The sequence below is a fragment of the Mastigoproctus giganteus genome, chromosome 2, assembly GCF_048544385.1.
Source record: "Mastigoproctus giganteus isolate SK-2022 chromosome 2, ASM4854438v1, whole genome shotgun sequence".
NCBI classification, from domain to species: domain Eukaryota; kingdom Metazoa; phylum Arthropoda; class Arachnida; order Uropygi; family Thelyphonidae; genus Mastigoproctus; species Mastigoproctus giganteus.
In genome coordinates, this window is record NC_143576.1 from 238,219,198 (window position 1) to 238,234,328 (window position 15,131).

The 15,131-nt window shown below is 36.4% G+C and overlaps 1 protein-coding gene across 1 annotated transcript in view; it reads right to left on the bottom strand.

Annotated features, from left to right (window-relative positions):
* Positions 1-274: 274 nt before the first annotated feature.
* The window catches only part of LOC150090283 (proton myo-inositol cotransporter-like), a 416,481-nt gene continuing 401,624 nt past the window's right edge, over positions 275-15,131 (bottom strand). The window contains exon 9 of the mRNA XM_090390243.1: positions 275-504. Within this exon, the coding sequence (XP_090246369.1) occupies positions 275-504 (230 nt within the window). The remainder of the gene's footprint in view (positions 505-15,131) is intronic.

The following is a 15,131-nucleotide window of genomic DNA, read 5'->3' on the forward strand; positions in this document are numbered from 1 at the left end:
CAGAGCAGCTGCATCTTTAAAAGTCATTCTCATAAAACTGAGTCTAATACTAAATATTTCCAAGGCCATAAATTCAATTAATTCACATAATTCAGCATTTACATTAAATTAGGTCATACTCTCTTTCGCAACGTCTAAACCCGTGCAATTTTGTGCATGGACCATCTCCAATTGCTAGCAATGGAGAATAATAATAACTTAAGATGACTAAGAAATATAAAGTAATCATTCAACAGCTGGCATAGTGTAAAAGTGATAAAAATCATGGACTTTGTCAGCTTTCATCACCAGAATCAGCATCATCTGCTGCATAAGCATGATTAATCCCTCTAATATGTACATACTGAACAGTTTTCCTCTCATCGCTCGTTGTTGCATCTTTCCACCAGGGATGAGAAAATAATCCTTCCACCTCTTCTAAGTTTTTTCCCTTGGTCTCAGGTAACATCAGGAAGAAAAAGATCCAGCCTACAAGTGCCAAACATGCATACAACCAAAATGCACCTGAAAAATAAAGTTATCAGCTTTATTATACTAGTAACATATGATTATAATAACAGCAAACATCGCAACACAGTATTCAGTATATAAATACAGGATGATGGGAAAGTAACTCCCTATTTTGAAACTTGTGTTACTTAATTAGTATGCAAGATAGAACCCCATCACTGATGTGCATTAGGTACAGAATTTTACACCACGCAGTACAATGCTTTTCCCCTTTGCTCTTTCATTACAGGCAGAGAATAACAAATAAACTGCAAATAAGTGACAAAGCCAAAACTGTTGCAAGGTACAAATAAAGTATGGGGTTCTCTAGAAGTTACACAGATACAGTGGCACACAGAATGCAGACGTAAAACACTGGACCATGAAAACTATTACAGAAATGTCAGAGAAATTGACAAAAGGATCGGTCACTGATACTAAATGCAATGGAAGACTATTCATATCTGCAGAAAATGTTCAGGAAATTGAAAAGATATTCAGAAAAATCTCAAAAATTCATAAGGCACGGAAACAGTAATAATGTATTGTGCTATGCAGAAGGTTCTAATAAAAGAACTGGAGCAGAGAGCTTTGAAACTACACTGCATCAGGAATTGCAAGCAGATGACTGCAACAGAAGGCTGGAATTCATGAGAGGTATACTTGGGTGGATAAATGACTGGTTTGTCCTTAAAAACAACATTGTTTAGTCAAACAAAGCTGTTTATCACATAGAAAGGTTTCTTAAAAGTACAAGAACTATTAATGCTACCAATTTTAAACACACACACCAACCGTTTATGACTGGTTGAATAATGAAATAAAATAAAATAAAATAAAATGATAGAAAAGACTGTAAAATAATATTTACAAAAAAACTTTTAGTCATTTACAAAAAACTAAACTATAACAAAAGTAAAATAAGTAAATAAGTTAAAATGCATTAAAATATAAATATAAAAGCGATAAAAAGACGATAAAAAAACACTAGAGTATTAATGTATTAATGCAGTATTAATGCAGCCCCAAATGATTCCAAGGAAACAGTTGGAGAGAATCGAAATCATTCAAAAGTGTGGTGCAAATGACATCTAACAGAGTTCTTGGACTATTAATTTTGAATGATATGATACAGGCCCGGCACTAGGGGTGTTCAAGTGAGGCACTTGCAACAGAGGCTGCCTAAAATAGGTGGTGCTGGATGCGCTATTGCATATATACAGGAGGTCCTTGTTATCTGTGGATAATTAGTTCCAGAAAATTCCACTTAAAATGGGGACCAAATTTTTGTAATGTGTATTATGTAATTGTACATATTAAAAAATGGATTGAAGGAACTGAAAAATGAGACAATTATTTTATTAGAAATATTTTGTTACAATATGTTGAACAATGTAAGGTTAAGTAAAGTTTACTGAAGTTACACTATTTTTCAGGTTTATGAATAAAGAACGAATCCAGAGTTGTTTTTTTGCCGTATTTTTTTAGATAAAAATTGTATCATAGCATTTAGTTATGTCTTTAACTTTGTGCTTACTTTTGCTGTACGATAATGAAGAGGATCATTCTAACAAAAATATACAAGTGCTTAATCAATTTTCTCAAGGGCTTCCTTTAATTCAAATCCTTGTAACTGTGGGGACCCGGATAATGAATGAATACTGAAGCCCTCCTGGATGTGTGTTAAGATATGATATGAATTAGGTGTCGTGGCCAAGTTTTGCCTCAGGTGCCACAAACACTAGTGCCATTTCTGATATGATGAATGGTGAAAGGCTAGATATGCTGCAAACATTTGTTTTCCCTAATGTAAGAAACTGGCTATATTCACAAAAACTTCTCTTTATGCAGGATAGCATTCACCACCTCACTTCATTCCTGTATACAACTGGTTGGGTATCCCTTTTCTCCAACAGATGGATAAATAGACATTGACCAACAGAGTGGCCAGGTAGAAGTTCTGATTTTTATCCAATGGACTTCTAATTTATAAGGGGGGAAAATCAATGGCTGTTGATGAGTTAGAGGATACTTTCCAGTAAATAATTAGGTTCATTTTTCAGAGTTTCTTTCACTCTCAGTAGGCAATGTAGTTATCGTAGTTATCTATTGCACAAGTTTTGTGGAAATTACGACGGATAAATTGAACTGATACATCTCCATAATTGCTTATTAAATGGTATTAAATTATCTACCAAATGCCACTGAATGATAAATATTAGTTGTGCATATTATTACAAGTCTAAAAATAAGAACAACTTTCCAATTACTATGCAAAATAAATAAAGTACTTCAAAAATGTGGCTGCTGGATCAGTGTGCAAGTGAAGAAATCAATTATTCAGCACTAGAGAAATAACATGTTAAATAGTTTCTGGTGAATACAAAAAAAAAAAAAAAAAGAAAAAAAAGAAATGCCTCTTGTGTTTATATAAGGTATAATAAGGTTTATTTAATAACAAGGGTAATGTTATAAAACTACTTTTGTATCAGACTTTATAAAATTTTTCTACTTTGGGTGTGCATTATGAACACTAGATATCAGATAACATTATAACTACAATTTAGCAGCAACACTAAATACCATTAAATTTGAAGTTTTATTAAAAACACAAAATTATTAAAATGCCAATTTAAACATTAACAATTATCACTCTAAGTTTACTGGAAGCTGACAATTATAGAAAAAAAATCAAAATAATAATCTAAAATAAAATCGAATAAACACAAATAACCATTAGCATTAGTAAAGGCATATGATGCAAGAAAGCAAGCTTATGCAGCATCAGCCAAAAAAAAAAAAAAAACGCTCCCATTTTACCTCTCCTTCGTTCCAAATGCCTGTCCAGCTCAGCCTTAAATTTATTTAGGCTATCAACTTCCACAGCAAAAGATGGAAGTCTGTTCCACCAATCAACTACCCGCTGGCTAAAGGCAAATTTACGCACATCTATTTACAACTGTCTTTCCTGAATTTGAATCTGTGCCTATTCAAGGTTCTTAATCTGAGCAAGAGAAAGAATTCATCAACATTCAGCTTACTCAACCCACTTAAGGCCTTATACACCTCAATCAAGATCACCTTGCAGGCGCCTACTCTCCAGGCGCTGAAATTTGCAGAACTTAAGCCTTTCTTGGTAAGAGCACCCCTTTGTTCCCCTCACCAATCTTGTTGCCCTTCTTTGTACTCGTTCTAGCAACTCTACATCCTTCCTAAAATGAGGCCTCCAGACCTGTGCACAGTACTCTAGGTGTGGCTTGACCATTGCCTTGTATAACGGGATAATCATCTCCCTGTCCCTGCTAGTAAAATTCTTATATATCATTGACAAGGCTCCATGACCTGCCATCGCAGCCCGTCTGCACTGCTCAGCAAACTTCATATTGACTGCACAATTATCCCCAGGTCTTTTTCACTTTCCACTTCTCTGAGTGTAGTACCACACAGTTAATACATTTCTCTTCGGTTATTGCTACCCATATGCAGTACTTTGCATTTGTCAATGTTAAACTTCAGTTGCCACTTCTCAGCCCAGATACAAAGGTTGGCCATTTTTGCCCAACTTATCTAGATCCAGTTGGAGTAGCATGCTGTCATTACTGTGGTTAACAACCCTGCCAACCTTTGTATTATCTGCAAACTTGGACATTAAACCTGATATACCTTCATCAATATCACTGATAAATATACAAAACAACAATGGACCCAACACCAATATTTTTAACATATTTTGTTATATAACAAGCAAGACTTTCATCTGATTATGTCAACTACTAACATATCTACAACTTCAAATAAAAATAACAATCTCTTTCTCATTACATTATAACATGCAATAGAATTACAGTCATCTGAATTTATATAAAAAGTTAATTTGGAGACCTTTTCATTTTATTTTTTTTTCAGCAGAATTTTTATCAATGCCACCTCCATATAACACCAATGACACTGTGTGATGAATAAAAAATTCTACTGAAAAATAAAATAAATAAATAAAAGGTCTACAAACAAATTTGGCCAAATTTCCTTGTCTGACCAATCTGATTGCATTCTATGACAAAGTAATAATAAAAGAACAGGATGCAAAAAATTATTTTGACATCATATACTTATATCCAGAGAGAGAATCAATGGACACTGCTCTTTTTGGACTAATGTTCTTAATGGAGTCTCCCAAGGCTCAGTGCTGGGCCCAACACTGAGGGTATTGAAGAACAAAAAAGACCTAGAGTAATTAAGCAGTAATTAAGAAGACATCATGTCTTCTTAATTATCTGCTTAAATGAAAGATGGACTAAGAAAATAACAGGATGGTACCCAAGAGGAGCTAGAAGAAAACCTGGAAGACAACAACGGAGATGGTCAGATGAATTCATAAGTTCGTGGGTAGTAAATGGATGGCCATTGCACAAAACAGAAGGAACTGGAAAGTTTCTGGAGAGGCCTTCATTCTGCAGTGGATGATGATGATGAATTAAGCAGTCAGACAGACTCTCGAGATTTTGCCAATGATATACAGTAGAGCATTGATAATTCAAACTAATTGGGACTGAGGGTAGTTCAGACTTTTGATTTGTTTGGATTTTTGAACTTTTCAAAAATACTGTTCTGTTTCCGGAGACTTAAAAAAAAAAAAAAGGTTTAGTAAGTTTAGAAATAAAAACACTAATTCAGTAGAATGAGCAGAAGCCTGAAAAACAAGATGCAGGATATTTCAGAGACTGCTAGGAGTCATTGCGGTACAAGTAAACACATGGGTTGCGTTAGGGTAGCTAAGAATAGAAACAAGTGCATGTATACTTGCGTGTACACCAATGCTAGGAGTTTGGTAAATAAATTTGATGAATTTGAGGTATTGCTCAAAGCATTAAAGGCGGATATTGTTGGGATATCAGAGACGTGGTGTCACACAGATATAAGGAATGAAGAACTGGAATTTGGGGAGTACAATGTCTACGGAAAGGATAGGAAGGGAGGAGGGGTTATGCTATTAGTTAAAAAACACATAAAATCCAAGGAAGTGAAGCCAGTCGACATCGCTGGACAGTGCAGTGTCGAGTCAGTTTGGTGTGACATAAGAATTGGAAGATCAAAATTGAGAGTAGGCGTGTGCTATAGGCCTAATGACTCTGATGAGTATAATAAGGAACTGTACAGGGAAATAGAGTCTTATAATGGGAGATTTTAATTTCCCAGATATTGACTAGAATTTGTGGGTTGGTGACTCACACTAGCAAGGCTTTTGAGGATTTATTGGATGATTGTTTTCTACATTAGCATGTTCGGGAGGCAACTAGAGGGAGTAATATTCTTGATTTGATTATCAGTAGTGATTCTTCATGCATTAAAAATCTGCAGATAAATGAACCTAGGTGGCAGTGATCACAGTGTGCTGAAGTGGGATTTACTCAAAGAGGTAACTACCATTAGGGGTAAAAGGAAGAGTTTTTGCTTTCGTAAAGGAGACTACGATGGTCTGAGACAGTGTTTAAATTCTATACAGTGGGATCAACTGATGATGTTACCAAGAGCAAATTCAAAATGAGAAGCATTCAAAGAACTCATCTTGGAAGCTACCAGGCTTTACATACCAACTAAGAAATATTGTTCAAGGTTTAGGCCTGAATGGATGTCAGATGAACTAATGAGACACATGGCAGAGAAGAAAAATGCATGGGATACATATAAATTAACACGTGACACAGAAGCCTATGATAGATACAAGTTGATCTGTAACCAAGTTACAAAGAAGGCCAGGCAGGCAAAGGCAGATTACGAGAAATCTTTGGCAAGAGATGCAAAGAAAAACAGCAAAGAGTTCTTTACTTATGTAAACTCTAGAAGGAAAGGAATGAATCAGATTGGTCCACTTGATATCGATGGTTCAACTGTAGATGGTCCTGCTCAAGTAGCTAACCAACTAAATGAATATATTCCATAGACATTCACATATGAGGAGTTATTCAGCGAGGGGAATGCCAGAGGTGTATTCAACTCTGGCAGTAAGCTAGATAATCTTGTAATAACTGAGAGTAAAGTGGCAGAGAAATTGTCGAAGATAAACACAAGAAAGGCACCTGGGGTGGTCGGGATCTATCCAGTTATATTAAAGGAGGCAGCAAAGGAAGTAAGCAAACCCTTAGCCATAATTATGAGAGCTTCCTTGGACTCGGGGTAGGCACCCATAGACTGGAGATGTGCAAATGTGACCCCAATTCACAAAGGAGGATCAAAGGCTGACACAAGTAATTATAGACCTGTGAGTTTAACCTCTGTTCCAGGAAAATTAATGGAGGCACTGGTTAAAGAAACACTGCAGGATCATCTAGACAAGACTTCGGTTATAGCTCGGACACAGCACGGTTTTGTTAAGGGGAAGTCTTGCCTAACCAATTTGATTGGATACTATGATGCAGTCACAAAAGAACTGGATGCAGGGAATAACTTTGATATTATATACTTGGATCTTAGAAAGGCTTTTGATACTGTTGCACATGGAAGACTGCTGCACAAATTGGAGCAGTGTGGCACTGGATGCAAATTGCTGCTATGAATAAAGGGGTGGTTGAGGGGGAGAAGACAGAGAGTGGTAATCAATGGACACTGCTCATCGTGGACTAATGTTATTAGTGGAATTCCTCAGGGTTCAGTGTTGGGTCCATTATTGTTTTCTGTATTTATAAATAATATTGATGATGGTATATCAAGCTTAATGTCCAAGTTTGCAGACGATACAAGGGTTGGCAGGGTTGTTAAGGACACTACTGACGCTATGCTGCTGCAACAGGATCTGGAAAGGTTGAGGAGATGGGCTGAGAGGTGGCAAATGAAGTTTAACATTGACAAATGTAAAGTACTACATATGGGAAACAGCAACCCCAGAGCAACGTATCAACTCTGTGGTACTACACTGACAGTGGTAGAGAATGAAAAGGACCTGGGGGTAATTGTGCAGGCAGATATGAAGTTCTCTGAGCAGTGCAGATGGGCTGCAAGAGTAGTTCATGGTGTCTTGTGAATGATATACAGGAATTTTTCTAGCAGGGATAAGGAAGTGATTATTCCCTTGTATAAGGCAATGGTCAGGCCACACCTTGAGTACTGCATACAGGTCTGGAGGCCTCATTTCAAGAAGGATGTAGAGCTGCTTGAACGAGTACAGAGAAGGGCAACAAGATTAGTGAATGGAACAAAGGGTTGCTCTTACGAAGAAAGGCTTAAGTTTTGCAAATTACAGTGTCTTGAGACTAGGCACTGGCGAGGTGATCTGATAGAGGTGTATAAAGCCTTGAATGGTTTGAGCATGCTCAATGCTGATGGGATTCTTCCTCTTGTTCAGAATAATCACCTGAGAGAGCATAAATTCAAATTGTGGAAAGACAGATGTAGGATAGATGTGTGGAAATTTGCCTTTAGCTAGCAGGTTGTTGGTTGGTGGAACAGACTTCCATCCCTTGTTGTGGAAGTTGATAGCCTAAATAAATTTAAGGCTCAGCTGGACAGGTATTTTGAAGGGGTGAAGTGGAAGTTTTTTTTTTTTTTTTTGGCTAATGCTGTATAAGCTTGCTTTCTTGCGTCATATGCCTCTACTAATGCTAAATTGTACTTACGTATTTTTATTTATAGGTAACAAAAGAATGAAACTTTCAGCCACAATGACATATTTAAAGGCCTTAATAAAAATCATTACTTATTTTTTGCTGCTCCATTTTCAGACTTCGTTTCTTTGCTAACAGATCTCTCTTTCTCTTTTCAGCAAGAGAAAATTGGACAGCATTCAGTTTGTTGATTGTTGATTTTCACATATCATTGTGTAAATTTATATCTTCATTTTTATAGCCTCTGGATAATATTCCTCCAATTTTCACTTATTAGAACTGCCATTAAAAATTCAATTGGCAAATATGATCACAATAACTGGTACTTACTATAATTATTTTATGGCACCAGCATAAAAAATAAATAAATGTTGGCTCATTTGGATTATTGACATTCGGATTTGACACTATACTGTAAAAGAAATTTTGCCAGCTGAGATAAGAAAGTGATTAAACTGTTGTATAAAGCAACAGTTAGGCCACATCTTACATACAGGTCTGGATGCCTTGGTTTAGGAAGATGTTGATATATTGGAACAAGTGCACAGAAGGGCAACAAGATTAACTGAGGGGGAAGAAAAGGGTACTCAATCAGGAAAGGCTTTATTTGTACATATTGCAGCATCTGGAAACCAGATACCTGAAGTACATTGATTGAGTTGTTTAAGGCTTTGAGTGGACTGAGAAAGCTAAATGATGGTGGCACCTTTCTCTTGCTCAGAATAGACACGTTGGGGGGTGCATAAATTTAAACTGAGGAAGGATGGTTGCAAGACATAGGCTGAAATTTGCTTTTAGCCAGCAGGTTATTTGTTGATTGTTGGAACAAACTTCCATCTAGTGTTGTGCAAGTTGTTAGTTTGAATAAACTTAAGGAGGAACAAGACAAATTATTAGAGGAGCTAAAGAGGTTATGTAGGAAGCATAGTGGCTGGTGTACAAGCTTGCTTTCTTGCATCATTTGCCATTATCAATACTATATCTGCCAATAATAGCTGAAAATAGGACTATAAAAAATCTATAACTGCAAATAAAAGTTTATATAATATAAACTTTTATATTATCTAAAATTTATATAATACATAAGCTTTTAATCAAGTAGATAAGCAGGGTACTATTTCAATACAAGTAGTGAAATAGTTTGAGAAATAATGCTCAACACTGCATTGTGTATTTCTGTTTATACAGAAACTCCCCAACTTACACAAATTCGACTTTATGTAGTTTTTTCCAGCCAGTGCAAACTTAAAAAAATTGTGGAAACGTATTTTGCATCCCATAGGAATAAATGGAGGTATTGTGAAAATATTGTAATGTGAACCCAATAACACTTTTTTTTTTCTTTTTTGTAATTTGTTCCAAGTCCTTGGAAGTTGAAAATTTCACTATATAAATATCTATTTATAGGCTATTAATAATCTTCTTTCATCTTCACAACCTCCAACCCAAACACGGTTTGGTTGGTTTTAGGTTTTTTTTAAGGAGCATTAGCAACTAAGGCCATATTGCTCCGGGATATGCAGTGGTCATTCCCTGACCTTTCCGCATCCTCCGTATTTGGTGGTGACGGGCTCGAACTCCGGTCTAATCAAGAAGCGTGTGCTACGCACTGCTGCTCCTTCCCACCTGACTACGGAGGCGCCCCCAAACATGGTACTAAGTACTATAGGTTCTAATACCTCTTGTGAGTGGGGTTTTCATAAAAAAAAAAAAAGCTATTTATCTCTCTAAAAGGTCATATTTATAATGGAAATTGCACTACACTTTCATCATTACCATACATTGCCATTATAAGAATCAATTTTGAATGCCTTTGTGATATTTTTCTAAAGCATGTTTATGGAGGTCATGACTATAAAACATTAAAAAGAATTTGCACTTCCCGGTTTATTAGGCTTTTCTGTTAGTGAATCTAATTATAAACAGGTATTAAACTCAATCTTATTGCATTTGTGATAATACCGATAACTGTAATTTTGTGGGTTTTTATGATATTACGGTGAAATGTGTTTCCCTTCACTGAAATCTTCAATTATATAAAAAACAAATTTTCAGAATTTTATCTTCATTCCTATTTACGTATTACAATGGTGAAGGGAAAGTGACCAATGAAAGGTGCAAGTGGTAGTAGTGCCAGGAAATGAAACAATTGATTTAGAAATGAAGATGAAAATGATTAAGAAGTACTAAGCAGGACAAAGTTTGTCATCTATTGCAAGGGAATTAGGTCTTGCTGCTTCAACAGTGAATACTATTTTAAAGGACAGTGCGTGTATAAAAGAACATGTCAAAGGATCAATGCACTTAAGATCAACAGTGATCACAAAACAGCGTTCAGATGCTATATCGAAGATGGAACAGCTGTTAATAATATGGATGGAAAATCAGATTCAGAAGTGAGTGCCCCTGAGTCTAATGACCATTCAAGCAAAAGCAACAAGTATTTATAAAGATATTAAGGAAAGTATGGTGAACCCCAACCCAAGTTCGTGGCAAGCAATGGGTGGTTTAATAAGTTCAAGCATCGCGCTGGTTTCCACAACATTAAAGTGTGTGGTGAAGTTGGCAGTGCCGATTCTGCAGCTGCAGAGAAATTGTGATGTGTTGGAAAAAATTATTGATGGAGGCAGCTATTCAATGCAGCAAATTTTTAACATTGACAAGACTGCTCTGTATTGGAAAAAAAATGCCAGATCGAATATACATTGCCAAAGAGGAAAATACAATGCCAGGTTTCAAGGCATCAAAAGATAGGTCCATGCTCTTGCTTGGGGCTAATTCACTGGGAGATTGCAGATTAAAACCACTGCTTGTGAACCATTCTGGAAATCCTCGTGTATTTAAGTTAAGGGCATCAATAAAGCCACCCTATCCGTGCATTTTCGATTGAACCACAGATCACGGATAATAATATCTCTCTATGAGGATTGGTTTAAATGCTGCTTCATTCCTGAGGTTGAAAAGTATTGTAAAGACAACGACATTCCTTTCAAGATTTTGCTTCTATTAGATAATGTTCCTGGACATCCTACGCATCTAGATGATTTCAATTTGAACGTGAGAGTCATATTTCTATTGCCAAACACGACTTCACTCATCCAAACTATGGATCAGGATGTCATTTCGAATTTAAAAGCACTATTTATGCACATTTGCTCGGGCATTATCTGCAGTAGACGATGAGAAAAATTTTACGTTAAGTGACTTTTGGAAATCTTACAATATTTACCACACCTTAAACATTAATAAAGCCTGGGCAGAAATTACTAAAAGTTGTTTAAATGGCGCATGGAAGAAAATTTGCCCACGGCACGTAAAAGGCTTCGAAGGATTTGAAAAAGATGAATCATATGAAGAGGTTACAGATAAGATTGTAAAGGTTGCAGAGCTACTTCAGTTGGAGGTTGATGCCTATGACGTGGAGGAGTTAATAGAGTAAGAAGAGAAGGAATTATTTAACAAAACTTATTGACTTGCAGGCAGCGACAGTGAAAGAAGAAAATGCTGATGAAGCTCAAGATGAACCAAATGAGGAGCCGAGGCACTTCATCACCAGAAAGATGGCAATTTTGTGAAATTCCATTGGAAATGGTGAGGTTTGAGAAGATGGATCCTGACAGCGAATGATTCTTAAAACTTAAGAGAGGTAAGTGATATGCTTGCTTGCTACAAAGAAATCTATGATGAAAAGAAAAGCCACCATGCAGTCATCCATTAATGTTCTTATGTAAGGTTGAGCAGCTAACCCCTTCTAAATCTCTGCAGCGGTGTAATTTTCAGCTGAAGACGTTGATTCTGGCAATGATGCTCGAGAGGTAAAACTTACTGACGTTATGCCTGCCTCTTTTTTTGTTGTAATTTTATAATTTTGAAATTTTTTTTTTTAACTTTCACATTTTTGTAATTTTTCCTGCACATGAGATATAAAGTTTTGAATAAATACAATAAATAATTCTATTTACATGTTCATCGAATATTTATTTTTTGATTCAATCAAATCAGCGAGCACAGTTGAGAGTGCCCTTCACAAGCATGGGGGAAATTCAGACTTGCGTAGCGTTTCGTGCAAAGCAACCCTTATGTAAGTCGGGGAGTTCCTGTATAGTGGTTTTACCCATTCTCTCTGATTTGTAGAAGACTTAGTTCAAAGTTATTCTTGATTTTTCAGCCCCCACATGTAAAAATAAGCCACTGCCCCGCACACATGCACGCACGCACAAAATGGCATGATATGGTCTAAGTTGCTGTGGTAATGAGCAGCTCGATCATTTGGTTATAAGCAACTCTGAACGTGCCCCTTTTGGATTAAGCTCAGCAAGCTTTCCATAATGGTAGTATTGATGTGCATATGCAACAAGTATTAGCAACGTTTTTGTTAAATGAAATGAATTCAGCTTTAAATGCCAACACTTGTGCAGTTATACTTTGAGATAGTATTGCATTTATAGTAATAGCACATTGCTGGGAAAATCTGCAACAAAAAGGTATGAAATGTTAGAAACTGTTTATGGTGATGAAGCATCAAGTTGTACCAGCTGAATGGTATAAGCAGTTCAAAGATGGACATGAAATGTTTGTGATGATCTAGGAAGTTGGCATCCTTCAACCTGTCAAAACGAGGACACAGAGTTGCAAAAGATCAGGATGGTCATTTGACCATCAGAATGATGGCTGATAAGTTGGATATGAATAAGGAGATGAAATTATTCTTATTCATATCCAAATCATCAATTGATGAATCACCATCAAATTCTGCATGAAGATTTTGGGAAAAAGAGGGTCTTGTGCAAAATGTTTTCTGCACAACCTGAGAGATGAGCAGAAGCAACAAAGACCGTCATCATGGGAAGATTTCATTCAGACTTGTCAAGAAAATTCTAATTTCCTTTTAATGGAGATAAGCATTGGGTGTTTCAGTATGGCCCAGACATGAGCACCAGAGAATGCAGAGGTCTACAAAATCATCACTAAGGCACAAAAAAAGTTTTGTTTACAAAAGTCCAGGATCAAGACTATGCTGGTCACATTTTTTTGACCAACAGGGGGATGAGTCACAATAAATTTATACCTGAAGGAAGAAAGTCAATGATGCATTCTACAGTCAGTCACATTCTTGAAATTGAGACCTCACCTGTTTCAAAGATTATTTGTACTCTTTGAAACAGGTGAGGTCAGAGACTATTATAGTGCATTTCCCCAGGTGAGGTTGCAGTTTTGAGAGAAAGGCAACAGGTTCTTAATGCATAACCATGTCCGTATCCATTCTGCACTTGTTGTGAATACATTTCTGATGAAATATGGCATTGTACAGATAAACAAACTTCACAAAATGCCGAAGTGCTGAAAATGAGGAATATATGCCAGTTTCATAGGTACATCTGTAATAGTTAGCAGCACTTCCTTTAGTCCCCACAACAGCCGAGTCATCAGATCATAGATCTCTGCAAAATGCAGAAATCACAAGACTAATGATCCATGCAGACTCAACTGCATCCACAGCTGCCTCAGATTATACAGTGGTAGATTCTTGACATGAACAGCTCATTCCACTGCTGCTCAATCATAAGATCCAGATGACATGAGCAGGCCAGTAAACTATGGTAAAATTACTCTGGCACCCCTGGAACCATTCCCAAATGATCCATGCTGTTTGACATAACTTGTTACCCTGCTAATGCACATGTCACAAGGAAAGTAATCAATACTAGCAGATAAAATGCAAGCACAAAGGGCTACATCTGGTGGGTCACTAATATTAGAGTAGAGTGACCACAAATTCACCAGTATCAGGGAGTGTTTTTTCTGGTGATGTGCACCAGAAAAAACACTCCCTATATCATCAAGATTCTGCCACAAGCCTGGAGTCTTAACACCTTGTTTGATAGCATGTGCCATAAATTCACACCATTCTGTAACCTTTATTGAATGGAGAGATACTTCAATGTGCACAAGGGTTTCTTCTAGTTCAAATTTGATAATCTGTGCCTATCCCAGATCCATCATGGTGAAAGTGACCGTCACCTATAGATATTAAATGACTATTCTGGGTCCTTCACAACCTTGTCAATCATCCACTGAGTGAAATCACAATAGCTATGATAGTCTTGTACTTTCAATCAATGTAGATGTTTGATTATAAAGGGAAATAGGCAGAGGCTGACCTTTAAGGCTTTATGCACCATGCTCTAAGGAATACCAGTCATGCAAAATGTATGGCAAGCACTAAATCTCAATTTGATCAGGCTTGTTGTCATTGTTGTGGCTCATTGATTCTTTGAATCACTTTTTGTAATGTTCACGGCTTAGGAAGCCTTCTTTGAGATGCTCTAAGGGTTGCAATAGCACTGTTTATAAATAAATGTTTATATTTTAGGTCTAAAACTTTTTTTTATAAATTTAATTTTCAGAAGAATTAGTATTATTATTTGAAAATAAAAAGGTACATGCAAGTAAGTATTGCAATACATTAAGAAAAGATAAAATATTTGTATTCTCTAAGCAGAACTCAAAACCCAGAAGTGTTTCTAGATATTCAAAAAGAAAGTTGGTACATGCCCACCAAAATATATGTATGTGTAACACATTTTAAAGGCGCCTCCGTAGCCAGGTGGGAAGGAGCAGCAGTGCGTAGCACACGCTTCTTGATTAGACCGGGGTTCGAGCCCGTCACCACCAAATACGGAGGATGCGGAAAGGTCAGGAAATGACCACCGCATATTCCCGGAGCAATATGGCCTTAGTTGCTAATGCTCCTAAAAACCAAATAACAACAACAACACATTTTAAAACTTCTCTCTTAATGATCATTAAAACTGGAAAATAGAAGAGACCATGAGATCCATGTTTATATTTTATGTGCAAAACTGTTTTTAGTTTTCAGCAGAATTGCTTTTTTTTTCTTTGAATAAAGGACATAAAAACAGCATTTTTTAAATAACTGTCTATTAAAAATAAAAGTTATATGCAATAAGTATTGAAATCAATTAAGAAAAGATGAAATATTGGTATTGTCCAGGCAAAATTCAAAACACCCAAAAGATTTTC